The following is a 20,044-nucleotide window of genomic DNA, read 5'->3' on the forward strand; positions in this document are numbered from 1 at the left end:
AGCCGATCCATTGCCAGCAAAAGCTGAAGTAACAAAGTGCTAGATAGGACCATCATCTTCTTTATTGGAGGAAATATTTGACAGAATGAGGAGAAGCTCATCAGAGAAACAAGAGTAACTTCTGTCCAGCTCTGACCTCTGTTGTTTTACAGTGGGCGTTTCACTGTGCCCCGGCCAGGCATGGAGGACAGCAGGTGCAAAGCCACTGTGAATGAAGATAAAACTGTCCTTAGGTCTGCTGGCTGCATTCTGAGCCTACCTTGGCCAACCTGAGCCTACCTAAAGGGATCTCCTACTGTTAGGGGCCGTGCTGAAACACCAGCGCAGGAAAACCCTGCAGTGGACCCACATCTCTGAGATTGCGGCTGGCTCTCAGTCAGCATGAGCAATTCAGTTTGAGCTGTCTTTTACATTATCGTAATTTAGCAGACACACTTATCCATAAGACTGAGGCAATTCTAGATTAAGTACCTTGACCAAGGGTACAGCAGCAGTGCCCCAGCGAGGAATTGAACCAGCAACCTTTCAGTTACCTAGCTCCTTACCACTATGCTACACTGCCGCTCTTCATTGGAGCCTGCTTTGGAGTGGGGTGTTCTAGGCTGTTGCACTGGTTTTTGCTAGTAATCACTTAATTCACCCAGAGGTGGTGTATATAGATGGTGTATGTGCCACATTCCCAAGAAAATCTTTACTGGAAATTAATTCTGGGGGGGAAATTATAGTGTTAAAAAGTCTGCATGAAAACCTGCATGGCAGATGTCACATGAAATGGTTAAAAGATAAAACAGTAAACAGTTCAACCTGAATAGTAAAGCCAATGAAACTTGTAATGAATGACACTAGCTGTATTAACAGTAAGGCTGGAGTGGTTTAAAATGTCAGCGACTAAAAAAAAAAAAAAAATTGAAGAGGCACTGAAGAGGTTCATGTTACATACAACTAGTTCACAGCCCTTTCTGCCCTCTAGTGGTAAAATACCATTACTGCAGGAGCTGTACAATTGGAATTTTTATATTTTTACAGAGACGTGGTAATAGACTACTTGTATAAAACTAATATATCACTTCTTTTGTGTGTGTGTGTGTGTGTGTGTGTGTATGTGCATGTTTGCATTTCTTATTTCGACAAGACGATAACTGTTGTTTTTTGACCTGTGCAATGTAATTGCAAAGACAGAAAGGATTTCTGACTCCCAGTCCACAGAGTTTGTCAGGACTTCAGATGTCTGACTTTGGAGAACTCAATGCATCTGCAATTGGACAATTGGATTGGGGATGTGGCACTGAGATCACAGAGGAATGAGCGCAAACTTATTAAACTAATCTCCCTGCCATGGGTCAGGAAAGAATAGGCCAGTGCAGAGGAGAGCGTGCAGATGGATCAGGCTTGGTTGAGACAGACCACATGACCTCTGCAATGTTTAAATCTGGTGGAGAGAATTCGCCTGACCTCTGAAATACCACTCGGTGACTCACTGATTGTTTACGGCTTCCGGGAAGGGTGTGTGTTATCAGCAGATTGAGACAAATTGGAGGTCAGCTGGTAAAGGGGGAGGGAGATTTTTTTGAGACTTTTTTTGTGCTGCGTCAGAGTGGTGAAACTCTGTATCGGCTAATGGACTCCCGAGACTCGCTGAAGAAGCAAAACTGGCTGGCAGGAAACTTGGCCTGCAAAACGTTTTAAGATGCACAACCCTGCTCTCCCAAACCCGCACACTCCACCTCTCCGCACCGGCCCTCTGACCGAATGCTTTCAGCATGAGCTTGGCTCAGCTGTCAAATACGCCCCCCCCCCCCCCCACACACACACACACACACACACACACACACACACACACACACACTATCAGTCTGTTAAGATCGCGACTAAACAGAAGCTGGTATTAATATTTGTCATGAGAGCCGAATGAGAAGGTTTGGTAAAACCACTGAGGAAAGTGGTTAAGCTGGACATTAATTTCTCATAATCCTCTCCATGGAAAGGGATTACTCCTGTCTTGTGAATTTATGCATCTGAAATTCTTTTGTCGGTTGTTTTCCCGTGAGTTTTTTTTTTTTTTAAAAAACCTTAACCGCACCACAGTTGCAGTCAATTAGTCTTCCCCCGGCATCTCCACGGAGCAGCATTACCCAGGCCCTCCCCACAACGTTCTCACAACGTTCCCCGCAACGTCGGCGCGATGTTGTCATATTTCCACAAGCAGCCGTCAGGCATGTTGTGACAACATTATGTGTTAACTGGGTCGAGACCCTCCGGCACTAAATCAAACTCTGGGAAAAGAAAGAGGAAAAAAGAGCAGCCATGAAAGCGTGGATGTCGTGCCAGTGCTAGTCTGGGGGCCATTTTGCCAGGGGGGTGACTGAGCTGCGGGGACACAGACGTGGTGTCGCGGACCCTGGGAGAGCCCCCAGCTCCATCCCCCTCGATTCCAGGCCACACATGCCAGCGCGGACGGATGGCGGGGGGTGGGTAAAGTGACCCACAGCCATCCGGAGCATGCATAAATGCAGTGTGAGTAACACTTGATCTTTAGGATCGCATACTGTAAAAACACTGGGCCAAAATGGAAGGGGCGTGAACGAATGTCTCCTTCTGGGACGGAGCGGACCCCACAGCCCAAGCCCCAGCCCCCGGTCCGCCGAAACCCCTTAAACCCTCAGCGCTCTTTTTCAACGCCAGCAGGAATGTGCTAAAACTTAATCCCTCCACACAACTGTCAATGCCTGCCTTTCAGCTTCATCTGCGTCGCCAGTCCCACATTGTCACGGGAGCTGACTCCCAAAAAACTCGGCCGTACTTCCCGCCTGGGCCGTTGTGTGAGGCAGAACAGGTCGCCCCAGCACCAGAGTTGCCCCCTGCCACCCCCTTCCCAAACATACCCTTTCAATGCCCGTTAGACAGATGACTGGTGCGACACTTAGCATTGCGCTCCTTATAATCGCAGTTGTGAAGCACGTTATAGGCTCAGCGCTTCACACTGGAACTCACCAGAAATCCACTGGAATTCATCCAGCGTAAAGCCACAGCAATAATAACAAATCTGCCTAATACAAACTCCATAAAAATATGACTTCTTCATGCCATGGAAACAAAGTATGTCTGATACTTATAATCAGCTTAATCGTTCAGAAACCTTTTCTTCCTGGCTCTCTTCTTACCCTTGCTATTTTTTATCGGGAATAGAAATATGATGAAGAATAACAGAGAATAATAATAATAATCCAAAGAAAAAGGGGCGGGGGGGGGGCGCAAGAAATCAAGAGAGGCATGAAGCCCCTGAGTGAGAGAGCTGTCGTGCTGCTTGCTTTGTAGTTTTCATTAACAGGCCACAAGTGCTCTCTGAGAAAAAAAACAGAAAAGAAAGAAAAGTGAAATGTTTTTTAAAAGGCCGGCCTCAGTTAATGATCTTGCTCAGGAACTTTTGGACGGCCTGGACTTGCTGCGCTGCATGTCACTCCCAAAGATGAAACAGGAGACCCAACGGTGCCTCATCGGGGTCCCCCTCATCGCCAGAAACAATTTTCTGCTTCTCTCCACCTCAGTGGGCTCCATTTGTATGGCTGACTGAAACCCATTCAGCTTTGTCAAATTCGTCCCGTTCTTGGTTCAGACCACCCCCCCCCCCCCCCCCCACCCCCCCGCCCCCGTACCCCCACCCTCGCCCCGGCCGCTCCATGAATACCACGCAGTCTGCCAGCCTTGAGCTTGGGATCCACATACTTGGCCATAGCCGACCTCCAAGCCTGGCAACCTCCCCCCTTCTCCGCTGTTATTGTGAGGGCTGCCAATTAACCGAAAATCGACCGGCGTGACACGCACGCACGTTTCTGGAGGGGGTGGGGGGTCTCCGCCGGGGAACGGCCGGTTGGCGCAGCTGCTGTCGCCAGGGCGGGCCACTTCAACGGGGCTCCTGCAAAGGACGCTGGGAAGAGGAAAGTTTTGTGACAGTGAAAGGGGGGGTGGGGGGGAGAGGACCACAAGCAGGATTATGGAGGGGATGAGGATGTTGAAAGCTGACGGTGGAACACCCGGCCTCGCTCGCCGAGCAGCCGCGCTTCGGTTCTAATGGGAACACGTGGCAGATGGGTGGATGGTTGGATGGGGGGGGGACAGAGGGTGGGGCTCAGATATTCAGAGAAGTTGCGGTGCTTGGGAGGAAAGAAGAGTTAAATAAAACTAACCTTCCATAAATTTTCCCTACGGCTTTGGTGCTCCTGAAGTCTCTGATGTTGCAATTTTTCAGCTGAATCAAATTGGAACTGGTTCCATTAAATATAAAAAAACAGCTTGGTACCAGCAATTGATATCTGCTCCCATCAGCATTCGGGAGAAGCCTAATCATACAAAGTACCATATGCAATAAAGGCCATAGCAAATCAGGGAGGTATAACACCAGGCCCCAAAAGTCAGCGTAGTACTTTGCCATATGTATTGCTGTATGGACACTCTCCACAAATAGAGAGCAGAATGCTAGCTATATATTGACTTACGTAACTTTACAGATCCACATATTCAGATAAAAGATGTGAATGACACAGGACTGCTGAGCCATGAGGCAGGCCTTGCCATTACATAAATACACAGCAAACAGCCACTGGTGCTGAACACACTGCCACCGCCCAGACAAGCGCCAAAGACTGTAATATGACAAGGTAAAAAGATTCACAATTCGAAACCCAGTCCTCGTTAGAGCTGCGGGCTGTGGGGCACGGCGAGGGTGGGTACAACAGTCGTTCATACGATAGCTATCCAGCTTCCAGCTAGCTAGGATTTCACGGCTAGATGGGTAACTAGATTGCCAGCTGCAGCAGAGAATAAACTGTCCAACTAATGATAGCTTCCTTGCTGGCCAGCACATTTAAGATTTAACAATGTATTCACAAGCGATGGCTTGAGAATTTAAGTGGCTAGCAAGGGGTAATTTAATTTTGGCTAATTGTGGCGTGCTGACTGGTGACCAACAATTTCAGTAGTGCTGCAGATCCTCATTAAAGAGTGCTCATTGATGAATGACCAGAGGGCAGACCGCTTCCATGAAAGCTCTTTCAATTCGAAGGAGTGGGGTGGTGGGGTAAATAGAACTGGACAACTCGAGAGTGATGTATGTTTAAATATTATATGTAAAGCCATCTCTGTTTCATGTTCCATCTTAAAGGTCAATAGATGTGAGGGTTTTATTTTCAGAATTAATTCTTAAAAAACATATTTCAAGTCACTCCCTGTTCAAATATCCTGATGTAAATGTCTGAATCTAGGTTCATATAATTCTTTTCCTATAGGTATGAACGTTGTTGCGTAGCATGTAATGCTGAACACCCTTCCCACTCCCTGCCCAAATGCCCGAGTGTCAATACATCAAACCATATCTCAAAGTTATTCTTCAACACCATTACTATGTAAGGTGAATGATATAAACTACAATATCATCTCATGCACGTTTACAGTGTAATATTTCATAGTGAAATAAATCACTGCTCAGGCAAATGGCCAAAGAGACCAAAAACTCTAAGCAATGTGGGCTGAACAATTTCATTACAATATCACTAATGTCTGCCACTTTGAACGAATCTCTGATGTCCGCTCTCTGGCACTGTCCCTGGGGTTTTTACAATGACACTATCCTCTCCAGAGGTCAGAGACAGGAGGTCACTTTCTGAGGGGACTGACAGTCATTGATTTAAAATAAAATTCAGGCAGCCCTCCTAAGAGATGCTTGCGTGGTGGGAGGAATCCATATATCATGGTTTATAGATTTTCTTGCCCCATAATTCAGTTCAGTAGGTTTAGTCCACAATGACAACCTCCAGGCTGGTGCTCTCATCTGGCCCTCACAGCATCAGCCTTTTATATATCTGTAGACACCAGACAAGGTGTTGTGGTAAAGGTATGGTGCTGTGTTGAGATAAACTGACCAACCTAAAGAATTATGGGTTGAAATTCCATTGGTGGTGCCTGTTCTTGGGAAATGCCCATCAAAGTGCAAAGTGCTTCAGTTAAAATCCTGTAGAAACTCTTTACTACTACTTTACTACTGAATAATAAGGGAAGTCCCATTATTGTCAAGAGTCACCATACATGTTCACCAAAAACTAAATCTTAAACCCATTTCTCATTTTCAAATGCACACTCATGTGATCCACTGTATTTCCTCTACTCTAAGTTCTGTCGAAACAAGTTTTTTGTTTAACCCTTAAACTATAGACGTAACAGGCAATGCAAAGGCTGCAATTTCAAATTGACATTTCTATAAAACAAGGTGGGTTAAGATTTGGGACCTAATTAGGTTTCATCATGTTGTTTTATCTTGAAAGATGTGGTCACTTTTCAAAATTTTCAAACAATCATATCTGTAAATATATCAGGCTAGACAGACCGGAAGGACCAGCACACAAACAGCACAAGAATGTTTTGGAAATGTTTACCATTATATTACATTACTTACAATACATTGTTACATAGCATTATTGTCATTTGGCAGATGCTGTTATCCAGAGCGACTTAAATAGGTTACAATTTTTACATGTTATCCATTTATACAGCTGGATAATTACTGAGGTTCCAGGTTAAGTACCTTGCCCAAGGGTACAGTGGCAGTGCCACAGTGGGGAATCAAACCAGCAACCTTTTGGTTACAAGCCCTGCTCCTTAACACTGTGCTACCCTGCCGCCCCATACCAATAGCAATGCACCCCTGCTGTTTGAATGGAATGCACATACAGAGGTGATGAGAGAGAGAGAGAAAGAGAGAGAAAGAGAGCGTGTGCGGTTTGACTCACAATGGCGGACAGCCGTGGGCCGTGCAGCTGTGTGTAGAGGATGGCATCGTTGATCTGGTTGCGGATGCCCAGGAGGGCCAGCTCCAGGTCGTGCGCCCCCGCCAGCGAGTTGGTGAGCTCCTCCAGGATGGAGACGTAGCGCTTCCAGGGCTGGTCCAGCTCGGAGAGCCCCGCCAGGCAGCCGCGCATGACGTTGAGGCAGTACCCCACGCAGGGCTTGATGAGAGTCAGCCCGCGGCAGTGCGAGCAGTACTGCATGCGCACCAGCGCCCGGCCGCACTCCCGCGTCAGCGCCGCGTACTCGGTGGCGTTCATCACCTCGGCGCCCACCGCCAGCGCCCGGCTCAGCGCCCGGCCTGCCCGCAGTGAGCGGGCCAGCTCCTGCGCCAGTGCCCGCGGGTGCGGCCCGAAGGGGTTGACGTCCTGCCGGATCATGCGCAGGCACTCACTGCGCTCGGCCGACAGCGCGGCCATGCCCGGGTTCACCAGCCGATTGTACACCAGGGGGAAGAGGTTGTCGTAGAAACGCTGCACGGCGGACTCCACCGAGGTGTTGGCACCGTGGATGAAGAGCGACAGGTCGGTGAAGAGCTCGGTCACGTGGCCACTGGCGTCCTGGGCCAAGGCCTCGTAGGCGCTGTCGAACAGGGCGCTCGTGTGGTTCATGGTGAAGGACACCAGAGACTGAAAAGTGTCTGTCGAGAGAAAGACAGACAGAGAGAGAAAATTAAAATGATGCATTAAAAATAATAATTATTAACCAAGCCTCTCTTCACAAATACATAATCATCCAAACCCAGTGCTATCAGGGCATTACCAAGGAAGAGAGAAAGAGAGAGACAGAGAGAGAGTGTGTGTGTCTATGTGTGGGTGTAGGTGTATGTGTATGTGTGTGCGTCTGTGAAATTGCAGGACTCTTTCAAATAAAATCAGGTTGTTCAAAGGCTGGTTTTATAGTCACAGTATAAATCTCTGTGAGCTTTACACCATTAAATTTATAAGATATCCATGATCGACATTCTGAGCTCTCAGATTATTAAAGTATATAAAGCACAAAACACATAGATTATACATGTATATAATAAAATATACAATATAAATATAAAACCCTGGCATGAAAGCTGCTATCCACCTTGACAAAGTGTTGTCTAGTCTCCAGAAGGGCTTAACGTGGGTGTAAATCATTTTGCCTACATATAATTCAGCCCCACACTCCCTGGGGAAAAGGGGACATCCAGAGAAGGTGTGAGGAAGAAGGGAGGAGGAAAAAAAGGGAAAAAAAATAGAAGATAGGAGAACAGAGGACATGACCTAACCAGAAGAGAAGAGAGGAGAAGAAAAGAGAAGGGAAGAGAAGAGAAGAGAAGAGGAGGCACAGGTTCCTCGAGCTCCTCACACCTCTCAGTAAGATTTATGCCTCCATCCATAAACTGAAGCTTCCTCTGTGCCTTCCCCTCAGCCCCTGTGGGAGCCATTTCATACCCCCTCAGAGCTCATCCTTCCCCTGCCTGCAGACCACCATGGAATACTGAGACTGAGACAGAGACTGCTTGGAGGCATGGGCATACCGAAATACCCACTGCAAGCTGATGAAAATGTTAAAAATAACAAGAAAAAAAACACTTTCTGGCACTTGTAAAATCACTTGACACCATCCAGTCGACCAAAGCAGAAAAGAGAGACTGTTGTTTTTTGAAGTACATTTCAATCAATATCTGAAAAGGCTCACCCTCCAATAAACTGCATGGAAACCAGCCAGCCCTCGCATCCCTACCGCCCCTGCACAGGTGGGGACTATAGAAATGATCACAGACACCAGTATGAATCCAAATCTTAGACACTGCTACTATGCTTTTGCCAAGGGCTGCTTACCCCAATCCTAGAGGTCCTTCTAAAAAATGATAGCTTCAGAGCTTGGATAGTGGTCTTTAAATCATGTTTAATTAAAGCTTAATCGGGTGGTCCATTCTTTGGGTGGTGCAGTAGGAAACACTGTAGCCCTTCTGCAGTCTACCCATGAGGACACTGCAGAGCCACATAAGACAGGGTGGAGTAGCTCTGCAGATACATGCAGTAGGCCCTACAGCCCCAGAGAAGAGTAAGGGCTGGGAAGCCACGATGACACTGCAGGCCTCAGCAACTAGAGCCGGTTAGTGGCACAAATACTAAGGCCCTCCTGGACCAGCGATCATTGGCTGTGTAGCCAATCCCTGGGATGAAGTTAGATTAACCAGGCAGACACCAAGGCTCTCTGGGACAGGGTTCGATTAGCCAGGCAGACACAAAGCCTCTCTTGGACCAGGGCTGAACAGCCGTGTAGCCCTGCAGTCCTCCAACACAAGGTTTAGGCAGCTCCCCTGCCATACGCCATATGAAGTCACGGTGACCACAACAGAAACACAGGGTTAACGGGCTATATTACCAGGATTCTGAGAAGGTTATAAAAACACCGGCCTAGTGGATGAACAATAAAAATCATAACATCGGCCATCAGCCCATGACTCACGACGTTATCTAAGGTGATACCTCACTTTTGTGACTATGGAGAACAAACACTGTCCCGCAAATAGCAGTCGCACCCTTTACATTCTAACACACTATATGACAGATATCTCAGTAAAATTCATCACTTTTTTTGGCTGTGAATAAATATTTTTGTAGAGTTTATCACACAAGTCCTTGCCCCCCAGTCAAGACATATTCATTGCAAACTAAAAAAAGATATTCTTAGGGATATCATTGTTATATGAAATGCAGTAGGATTTATACACACAAGTGTGACTTATCGAAAGATTTTTTTTACCGAGCAAACTCTGTTAAGCACCATCTCTGCTTTAGAAAGGGAAAGCTAGTCACAGACACAGAGCTGTGAACAGACACAAAGGCTCAGCAGGGCTGACAGCTGAGGGCCACCATGAGACCTCTGCGTGCCATGGCACTTTGGGACCCCAGCCACATGTGGGAACTTCTGGATACACTGCCCTATGTGTAGGGAAGACGGGGAGGGTCACTGTTTTCACAGAAGAGTGCTCGTGTTCCCAAAAACTGGTCATGTAGTCAGCAGTGAGGTCCAGCGCCCCTCTCCTGCGGGCTGCTGGGAAGCCCTCCTCCAGTGCTGATGTCAGGCTGATGGCATCCTGACAGATGGAGGAGCAGCAGCAACTGTGGGGAAACTGAGCCCTGAGGAAAGACAGTGTGAAGATACAGTACACCACACTCTCTCTCTCACACACACACACACACACACACACACACACACACGCACTCACAGTTCAACACACACACTCACAGTACAGCACATACACACACACACACACACACACACACAAACACATGGTACCCCAGGCAAATACAAAAGAACAGTACACGACACACACAGTACAAACACATTCAGTCCATCTCACACACATACAAAGTATACAGTACACACACATAGAGCACACTATACACATGCACACATGCACACACACACACCAACAGACATGATACCATGTCACCATGTAGACACCTCTCTCTCATATACACAGACACAGACAGCTCCCAGACAGATAGCTATTCTCCAGCAGCATGCAGACAAAAACACACTGTCTCAAATACAACAGCTGCAACAGCTAAAACCACTCCTTCAAGATACATCAGAGAATTGTTATTCCCATTGAGAAAGACCCATCCACAAGCTTCTGAATTCGCACAGAAAATAACACAGGATTTAAGAGAAATCTTTCAGACACCATTTAGCTGCATAGAACTCTGGTATAAGGAGCTCTGGCTCTCTCTCTCAAGAAATGTCATAAGAAAAAAGTGAAGCAAATCTTAGCGTGGTCAATCATTTTTGTCAAAGAAAAATGACGAATCTCTCTTTGAAAACAGAAGCAGTAGTGATTATTGTAAAACACAAACACTGTGTTAATCATAAACTTTTAAAAGAGCAAAGACTAGATGCCACTTGTCAGCAAAGAGGCCGCTCCATCTTACGACTCATAGCGAATACCAGTCCGCATGCTTATGAGAGTGTGTGTGTGTGTCTGTGTGTGTTTGTGCGTGTGTGCATGTGTAAAAAGAGACGATTTGGATGGGGAGCTAAAACCACAGTGCGCTTTTACAACGGGATCTGAGAGGGTTGCGTTACAGATTTTAGGAGGCAGCCTCATAACATGAGACCCTTAATAAAAGCCAAAAGCGGAACACAGCGACTGGCGTTCCTGTAGGAACGTCGTATTTGAGCGTGTGAGTCCAGAAGGTTTTTCACGAGCCCAGAGGAGCTGCTTGCAGGCAGGGCCAGAGAACAGGATTAGAGCTTGCGGTCTGGTAAAAGCAAGTCACCGGTGCCCGTTTAAAGGGCGAGAGACCACATAACTTCAGCTTGAGAGAGATCAGAGGCCGTGTGTCCTTGACTACGAGCCTCACACGGTCTGACTGGTCAGAAAGTCAAAGTATTTGCTGGACTACAGAACCGGTGCCTCTAGATGGTTCATACAAGGGTCAGAGGTCATTCAGAATGTTCAGTGGTGAGAAGCAGATTGGTGTCCTGGCCATTTCCCCAATCAGTCTGTAATGCTGGGTACTATTTGTACAGTTTTTGATAGAAATATAATGATATCCGTGCTGAGGGTTGAATCTACAACCTGACAAACCAACCACAAGTTCATATATTAGTGACAGCGTTGCTCATAAAGCTAACTGTCAGATCAAGGACATTTTTCAACATCAATGATAACTTTCATGTCACCAGTGTTTCTCCTGTGAAAGTGGTCATCTCTTCGCAATGACCATTTGTTTGGTTTCCACTAACAAGCGCATTCCTGAGGCAATCTGTCTCTGGACAGCCATTGATAAAAGACGGATCTTTTTTTAAAAAATAAGCAATCTTTCTTTTAAATCAGATTTGCTCCAAGACATACGAGATTAATCAACTATGGTCCTCGTGCACTTATCTGGTCACATCCTGTTAGGGGAAAACAAATATAACAAGAAAAATAAAGATAATCCATGTATATATCAAGAACTCTGCTGGTACAAGTCACTTCTTGAACTGCAGATTTGAAATAATTTACCAGAGGAACCCAGTGAGCCAGACTTCCTGCCAGGTGACTGACAAGAGAAGAGACAATTACAATATCTCTAGGCCACAGAAGGGGATCATGTTTGTGATCAAACAACAGTATTTGGGCATTCCAGGTTCTGCCTGACTGGGAGGATCAGTTATTTATCTGATTTGCTGTAATGTTTATAACTGTAATATTTATAATTCCGTTAGTTGCTTACATCTATTTCTGAGAAGATGTGCAATTATTTGGAATCATAATTTCATAATTGTAATGTTTCCTCATATCTCAGTGCCCATGCAGCTGGATATATTTTCACGGAACTTCTAAAGAAAGACATTGCCATCATCCTGATCAACTCTGCTAGTGTGTCCCAGCTCTTATTGATCTGTAGAGGAATTACAGTCACTCTGCACATAACTCATGATATTCTATAGGCATGCGTCTGCAGTAACCAAGCAACCCTCTCTGTTCTGAACAAAACTTTCCTCACAGAAACATTAGCTAATTGCTCCCCCTAAAGTGAACCAAAAAAGAAATTAAGATTCCACAGAGTACATCATGACAGAATGGAACGGTTTCTGATTGCAGCTTTTCTTTACCACAGTAATCTACAAGAGCATTTTTGTGGAGGCTGCTTTTTTGCATACCACTGGGTTCTCACATTACTTACAGATGCTGTTTAACCTCTGGTGTAACGTACTGTCCCACAGCAAGAGATGAACATCCCAGCAATGAATGAAGGTGGCTCAGTTTTTATAATGCTGTAATAAGAAGTAATATGGCCTGTTAAATTTAGCTCCACGTGGCTGTTAGAAATTACTTACACTTAACATCTATTTCAATTCCTGCTGCTCATGTCTCCACACCCGCAACCTCAAAAACGAAATGGCTGGAAATAAATATGGTGGCATTTCCACTGTTTTTGCCACAAAAATGGCATGTCTCTTCCCCCCATATGACCCTGGCATTGCCCAACTGTTCCCTGTGGCAGGGACCAGCATGGCCAGATGCCCCCAGAGGGGCCCAGTCCACAAGCGGACAGTCGCCAGGGTCTCAGGGAATGGGTGGGGGAGTTCACATTGCAGGGTGGAGAGAGACACTCATGCGGTGCTTCGTTCCAAGCCCCGACTGCCAGAATGAACTGCTGCCACCCGGCAAGATGCGGTCGACTTGCTTTAGCTGTCCCCTCCAATGGGAGGTTAATCCCAGTCAGGGCCTGTTTCTATCTCACAGGGCAAGTCTGTTCCACATAGACACATGAGGACAGATTTTATATTCTCTTTTACATTTCATCATTGCCATTTTGCAGACACTCTTATCCAGAGCAACTTATGTAGGTTAGAGTTTTTACATGTTATACCGTTGGATATTTACTGAGGCAGTTGTGGGTTAAATACCTTGCCCAAAGGTACAACGGCAGTGCCCCAGCAGGGAATCCAACCAGCAGCCCTGCTCCTAGCCACAATGCTACACTGACTTAGTGATTAAAGGCAGACTTTCCTTTCTCAAAAAGGGAGCCTCCTCCAAGAGAGAGTTTGACTTCAATCGAGCGACTGATCATAAGTATAGCTGAAGAAAGCCACAACACAGACTCCTGAAACTTGCTGTGAATCATTACATTACATTACATGCATTTAGCAGACTGTCTTATTCAGAGCGACTACCAGCACAGTATAACATAAGTGTATCCATTCAAGTTAAATGAGTAACAGTGTCCAACCAGGCTAACAACACTCCCAGACCAATGAGTGTGAGCATGACACCATTCAAGCCCAACCACAAGTTAACTTGTCCATCCTGACTAGGCAACAGAAGCCAAATACGCTACGATACACAGGTCACTAGAACATACAGAAGTAATAATAAACCATGCTCGCTCCACTGCCCTGCCTGACTCAAAAGCATTTCAGCTTTGCACTCAAACAATTCCATCGCTGCAGTGCTCTTCCATACCAGACATTGCAATCAATGAGGGGGCCGTAACCTTCCGTAAAATGGCTGCCCCACCCCACCAGTCTCCGATGCCGTCTGCTGGCGAGCTGTCAGGGGGATGGCAGGTGCAGTTGGGGGTTCGGAGTCGGAGGGGGGGCAAGAATATGCCCTCCATTTCTCTGTCAGCACGCCTGTAATTATGACGGCAGTCCAGCAATTACAAAACTGTCCAAGATCAACAATTCCTGAGAGCTGCCGCGTGACGCTGGGCCCATCCTGGGCGGAACTGGCTGAGAGCAGGGTCCGCAAAATCATAGAATGTAAACATCAGCAATATAGCCTTTAACTGAGGTCTTTAAGCTGCGGGGATCCTTTGTGCCCTAAAATATGACCCATTCCCGCGGGGTTCTGTGAACCCAAAAGCCACAAATAAGTGGTTAATATGACCAGTGTTGTGTACACTGTCCCAGCTGGGCCCATTTGACCTACTCCTTATGTTAGATTTTGAATTTTCACAACTTGCATGTTGCTTTCAGTGGGCGGAACCATGTTAGTAATATTATCTCTGCATGAAGGAGAGCAATGTTGTGTGGGCCCAACTGGGCCTGCCAACTACAGGAACTGCTGAGAAAACATATCAAGGATCTTTTAGGGCCACATGTGGTTCTCTCTTCTGGAGTTAAAAAAATGAACCTCCATGCTTTGCAATCTCTGATGATGTCATTCATGGTTCAACCATGCCCTACCACCCCAACCATTCACTGTGTCCTGCAAGCCAACTAATTCAAACATTTGATATTTTGAACAATAGGGAGGATATCTCTGTGATGCAGTGTACCTAGCAAGCTTTCTCTTCAAACTAATGCAATTTGTGAATGTGGAGTATGTGACCGTCACAGCAATGGCACTGTGGACAAAGGGACACACCATCTCACAACATCACCATCTCTCTCTCTTTATCACTCCTTCACTGTCTCTCCCTCTATCTCCCCCCTCCTTCTCAAGCTCCCTCAAGGACTCCAATTTTAGAGCACCCCTGGATTTAAAGAATTAAATGATTAACAAAAAAAGTTTGTACCTCCTGCAGAAGCATAAGGTATAAAGCCTGCAGCTCCTCAGCTCAAGCATACTCCAAATGAGTCTCACAAAAAAACCCCTTATTTGACAAAAAGTTTAACACACTTTCAGAGTCAGTGGAAAAATCACATGTAGGGTTTATTTCAGGGTGAGCCTGAACAATTGCTGCCTCCTGGCCTAAATGAGGAGTTCAGCTAACTGAAATGGTTTAAAAAGTGCTAGAAAAAAATGACTTTTTCCCCTTCTATTTGAACAACCATCAGCTTGCATGATGAAATATGAAGCAATCAGACCTGAAGAAGTGTTACTGGCACTTCAAACAATCATGTTTTACCAAACTGCGCTACACAAAGTTGACCTTGACCTGTTTCAATAATAAAAGCACAGTGTAAACTGATAAAACGAAGCACAATACAACACGTAACAAGAGATAAAGCGGAATGAATACATAACACAGGATAGACAAAGGGGACGAGAACTGTTCATGCAGGTAAATTATACATCAGACCTTTCACCCACAGTGTTGCTTTTTCTGTCTTTCATTTAGTCAGTGTCAGTTAGGTATAGGCCTATAACCTGCTGCTGTTGCCATAATCTGGCATGCTCTTATCACAACTTGCACAAGACGAGAGGCTTTTCCCCTTTTTGCTGCGGTCCTGCCTTCAGCTCCACGTATGACAGGATGATAAGCAAGCACATGGTGATGTTGACTCAGACTGGGAGAAAGGCTGGAGAAGGGCAGCTGCTGCAGCACCTCCATTAGTTCATATTGCAAGGGCCTTCAGGAGAAAACAGATAAATGCATTAGTCCTGTTAAGTTAAAAGCTGCAAGCCTCTCCAAGAGAATGTTCAGGAAAATCCCCACTGAATGGTGTCATTTGCTTTCTAGGATGATGCCAGTGAAGGAAGGTTTGAGAGTTATGAGGATCATGGGTTTGTCCACAATTCAAAGACCGCCTCCCCACCACACACACACACACACACACACACACACACACACACACACACACACACCAGGTTTAAAGACATAGTTCAAAAGAACTATGAAAGCAGAACGAGATAAAAGCAGATCATTGAAAAAAGTCAATCCTTTTAATATCACAAATCACATTTATTTGAAGTCAGTTAATTATCACCACAGTTATGGGTGTTGTGTTTTTCTAAATAACCTTAAAGTAAGGAGAAACAAATCTCCGGTTAAGGGAACAAGGCAGAGTGGCTCTCTGATAACTCGTGGAAAGTTAAAAGGGCATAGGAGCAGCAGAAATGTGCTTCCCAGCTCTGCCACGCAGTCTTGGCAGCTGGCGCAGCTTTGCGAGGCTAGGGCTCCCTGAGCCAGCGAGCTCCTGGCGCTGGTCCCGCCACAGCCAGCCTGCTCTCGTTACCAGCAGCTCTGCGTCTGACGGAGCTGTGTGAGATTTCTCTCCAACTATCGCCGCCCTGCGGGGCTGGGCTGCCCGCTGCCTGCTGGGCCCGCCAGCCATACCAAGATCCACAGCAATTCACACACACACATGCAGGCACACACGCATACACACACACACACATATGCTGACACAGATAAACAAGCAAATGCACAAAGACACATATACAAACAGGTTAACACACACACACACACACTCAAACAGATCCACACACACAGAAGCACGCCCAGATGAGTGAAAACACACACAGAGACACGCACACAAAAGTACAAAGTTGTACACGCAGAAACACACAAATTTCCACACACATGCACACAGACAAATGTCCACACATGATACTGGTCTCTACAAGGTCATTTATAATGCTCTCCCATATTTGGAGCAAATATAGGACCAAAACTCACAAAAAACATTGTTTGAAGATTGTGTGTTTCTTCCCAGACACTCACTCGCCTTTGGTTTTCACACCTACAGTATACTCTCTGCTCGTGTTGGTCTTCATCTGCTCTGACTCAGACACAAACTTACACTACCCAACCTTCCACAGACACGATAAATCTATTTTACTGTCTTTTCTTTTCCTGTTCTCAACCCTTGAGCCAAGAAGTTAGAGATCTCCTTTGGATAGTTAGAGATTTCCCTTTGAATAAATGCTTTTCAGTTTTACTTACACCAAGCATTATACCTCACTGAATAAAGCACCTACATTAGCAAGTGTCTAGAGGTAATTTGGGATAAGGAAGTCCATTTATTCCAACTTATTTTGAACTACTGGTACGTTTTTATATTTGAACAAGTGTATGCACTATGGAAGTTCACCTTGGATCATGAGTGGATAACTATCATCATGACTGACATCATCATCCTGATTTGTGCATCTGTTTTACACCCCTCTGCTGTACTGGGGACCTGTGTACCTGTCACCGTGTCGCTTTGACAGGGTTCCACCCAACCCCACCACCCCTCCTCCACCAGAACGGCGTCAGGGCGACCGGCGTGAACGAACTAAGCAGCTGCTCTCCTGTGGGCTTCACCTTAAGATCAGCACCGCGGACCAGACAGTGCGGAGCAGGGAGTAAAGGTCAGCGGATCACATGGCTTCAGGGGAGACAGCCAGATCAAAGGGACCCGGTCGAAGGGGGGGAGGATGGAGAGGGACCCCCGCGGGTCGTCTATAGCAGGGACGGATTTAGCCGGGGCAACCGGCGCGCCCCTGCAGCGGAGTGCGTGCACCATACACCCATCACAGGGACACGGAGAATGCGGCAGGCGGGCGTCGGCTTCAGGTGTCGCTTACCGAGCTCTGCGGCGCAAGCTCACCATTCGCAGGCAGAAAATATCACACTCTGTACTACAGATAGAAAGAAAGGCTATCAGAAATTTACACTACTATAAGATTAAAGAAATACGACATTCCAAATAGATAATGGAAATTAATTAAAAAGCCTACAACTAAAACCTTTGGTGCTCCTCCCTATGCTGTAAAAGTAATTCTCTCCTGCTTTTCTAGTTTCAAAGACATAAATTCAACCAAGCGTGGCTCATGAGAAATTTCACAGTAAGTGCTCATAAAATGGGGTGGAATTTTATTTTTCCTTAACTTTTGATTCATTTAGATGGCTTTCAGGACATGGGGTGTACGTGCGGAGCCGAGCCCACTGTGGGACTTACGAGGGTTCACTTCACTCCACCATAGATGTACTGTTACTAGACTGGCCAAAACTGCTGTTTGTTTGGCCTGACAGTATTCAATCCAAGCATGCGCGCTGAATGGTTTGTAAATGCTGGAATCAAGCTACCTGAAATGTTATAATGACTGCACCTATTTACAACAACTAACACTTCGAGCGGAAAGGCTTTTCTTCTTTAATCCTGTCAAACATGGCCGCCTTACCCAACAAATCTGGTCGTCACGTTTCTTCAGCCCCCTGCTCCGAGCGTGCAAGCTCAGAACGGCAGCTGTTCAGAGGGAAGGAGTGAAGGAGGGAAAAAACGGCTCTAGAGGGCTGCACGTCCCCCACCGCAGACCCCGTTAAACTCGGGCCCCTATTCTTCCCCCTCAGAGCGCGCTGGGCATTCTGCGGCCATGCCACAGCGGCCAGCGTGCCAGCTGGGCTCTCCGTTAAACCCAGACAGCTTTAGCGACAATGGCGAGACACCAGAGGGATGAGCTCAACCAGGGTCACACTGATAAAGCTTAGCCCCCCCCCAAGTGCAGTCACTTCTATCAGTTTCCATTTTCCACATCCATGCTGATGCTACACGCAGCCACATGAAAAGGAGCTTTGCATGTAGCCCTTTACCTCTTTTAACAGTCTGGTCAAAGAGCCTGAATTCTTCGGGATGGAATCCTCTTTTTTTGGGGGGGGGGAGGGGGGGGGGGTTTGTACAGTCCCAGTCTAAAGTTTGGACACACCTGATTGAGATAATGGGAAACATGCATTCAAAGACATTTCGATCTGAAGGCTTGAAATGAATATGAATTTCTTTCCAAAATAAATTTTAAAAATAAATAAAATAAAACTATTTTTAAAAAAAACTTTTTTGGCTACTTTGAAGAATCTAAAATATAACATAGTTTTGTTTTTTAACACTTTTTTGGTCAATGCATAATTTCATTTGCGTTATTTCATAGTTTTGAGGGCTTTACTATGATTCTAAAATGTGGAAAATACTAAAAATAAAGAAAAACCCCTCTATGAGTAGGTGTGTCCAAACTTTTGACTGGTACTGTAAATGGTAAATGTCGCTCAAACACTAAATGATGCAGGGAGATTGTGCCAACATTTTTGCCTGTGAATCTAATATAAAAGACAAATACCATGAAGACTACAACAGGCACTTGAAGACTGTATTTTCACAGTGGAAATATGTCAGGCCACGCCACAGAGTTATTCTAATCCTTACTTTATGACTGGAGACAGAAACGCATGTAGAACCAGTCTGTTGCAGCTCAGAGTACCTCATGAAAAAATGAGAAAAAAACACTGCAAAAGATCCGTAGAATGAAACTGCTAAAAACCTTTCTGATACATTACCAATACTCAGCTTACAATTATTATTGATCTCTTTTTTTGTCAAATTGGAATTTTAAATGATTTTCAAGTACTTGGGAAAAACTGAATAATTGTACAGTTGATGAATTAAGCTCATGGAAAATTCTTGGTAGAGCGTTTTCAACACCAATGCCCTTGGTACATTTTAAACCAATACAAGTCAAAGCTGCACTTCTGGCCAAGGCACTTCTTCACCCTCTTTGGTTTCCAGAAACATGTGATTCCAATTATGCGTGCAAATCAATTCCACCGAATCCTGTTACGAAGGTTATACCAAACGGCAACTAACGCTATAGTGTTTCATGGAAGGAAAAATAGCTCTACAATAACAACATGCACACACACATGTACACACACACACACACACACACACATACACACAGCGTGTTGAGCGTGAGAGAGCCCTGGGGACAGCAGGGCTGATAATGTGAAAGGTATCCACACCGGTCTAGGTTTCCTGGACAGCGGCTTTGGTGTTTAACCCCGTGCGGGTTGCAGGGGCCAAGAGGGCGGAAGGCCCGCGCACCCTTTTCCTAAAACCCCAGGACGGAGAAATGGGGCCTCTCTCTCCTGCCTCCTTTCTGTTTGAGGACAGGGTCCTAGCAACGCTGGCCAAAACGCAAGGGCATCATGTAACAGCAGGGATTACTGATCTGTCATGTGATGGGTCCCTGCTCCCTGGTAACTGAGACACACGGGGGTTGGGGGGAGGGGCGGAGAGTTGCAGG

The 20,044-nt window shown here is 46.0% G+C and overlaps 1 protein-coding gene across 2 annotated transcripts in view; it reads right to left on the reverse strand.

Moving 5' to 3' along the window:
• gpc5b (glypican 5b) overlaps window positions 1–20,044 on the reverse strand; it is a 125,297-nt gene that overhangs the window by 90,328 nt on the left and 14,925 nt on the right. For both annotated transcript variants that reach the window (XM_036522049.1, XM_036522048.1), the window contains exon 3: window positions 6,780–7,474. In XM_036522049.1, coding sequence (XP_036377942.1) covers window positions 6,780–7,474 — 695 coding nt within the window. The remainder of the gene's footprint in view (window positions 1–6,779; window positions 7,475–20,044) is intronic.

The sequence above is a fragment of the Megalops cyprinoides genome, chromosome 2, assembly GCF_013368585.1.
Source record: "Megalops cyprinoides isolate fMegCyp1 chromosome 2, fMegCyp1.pri, whole genome shotgun sequence".
Lineage (NCBI taxonomy): Eukaryota > Metazoa > Chordata > Actinopteri > Elopiformes > Megalopidae > Megalops > Megalops cyprinoides.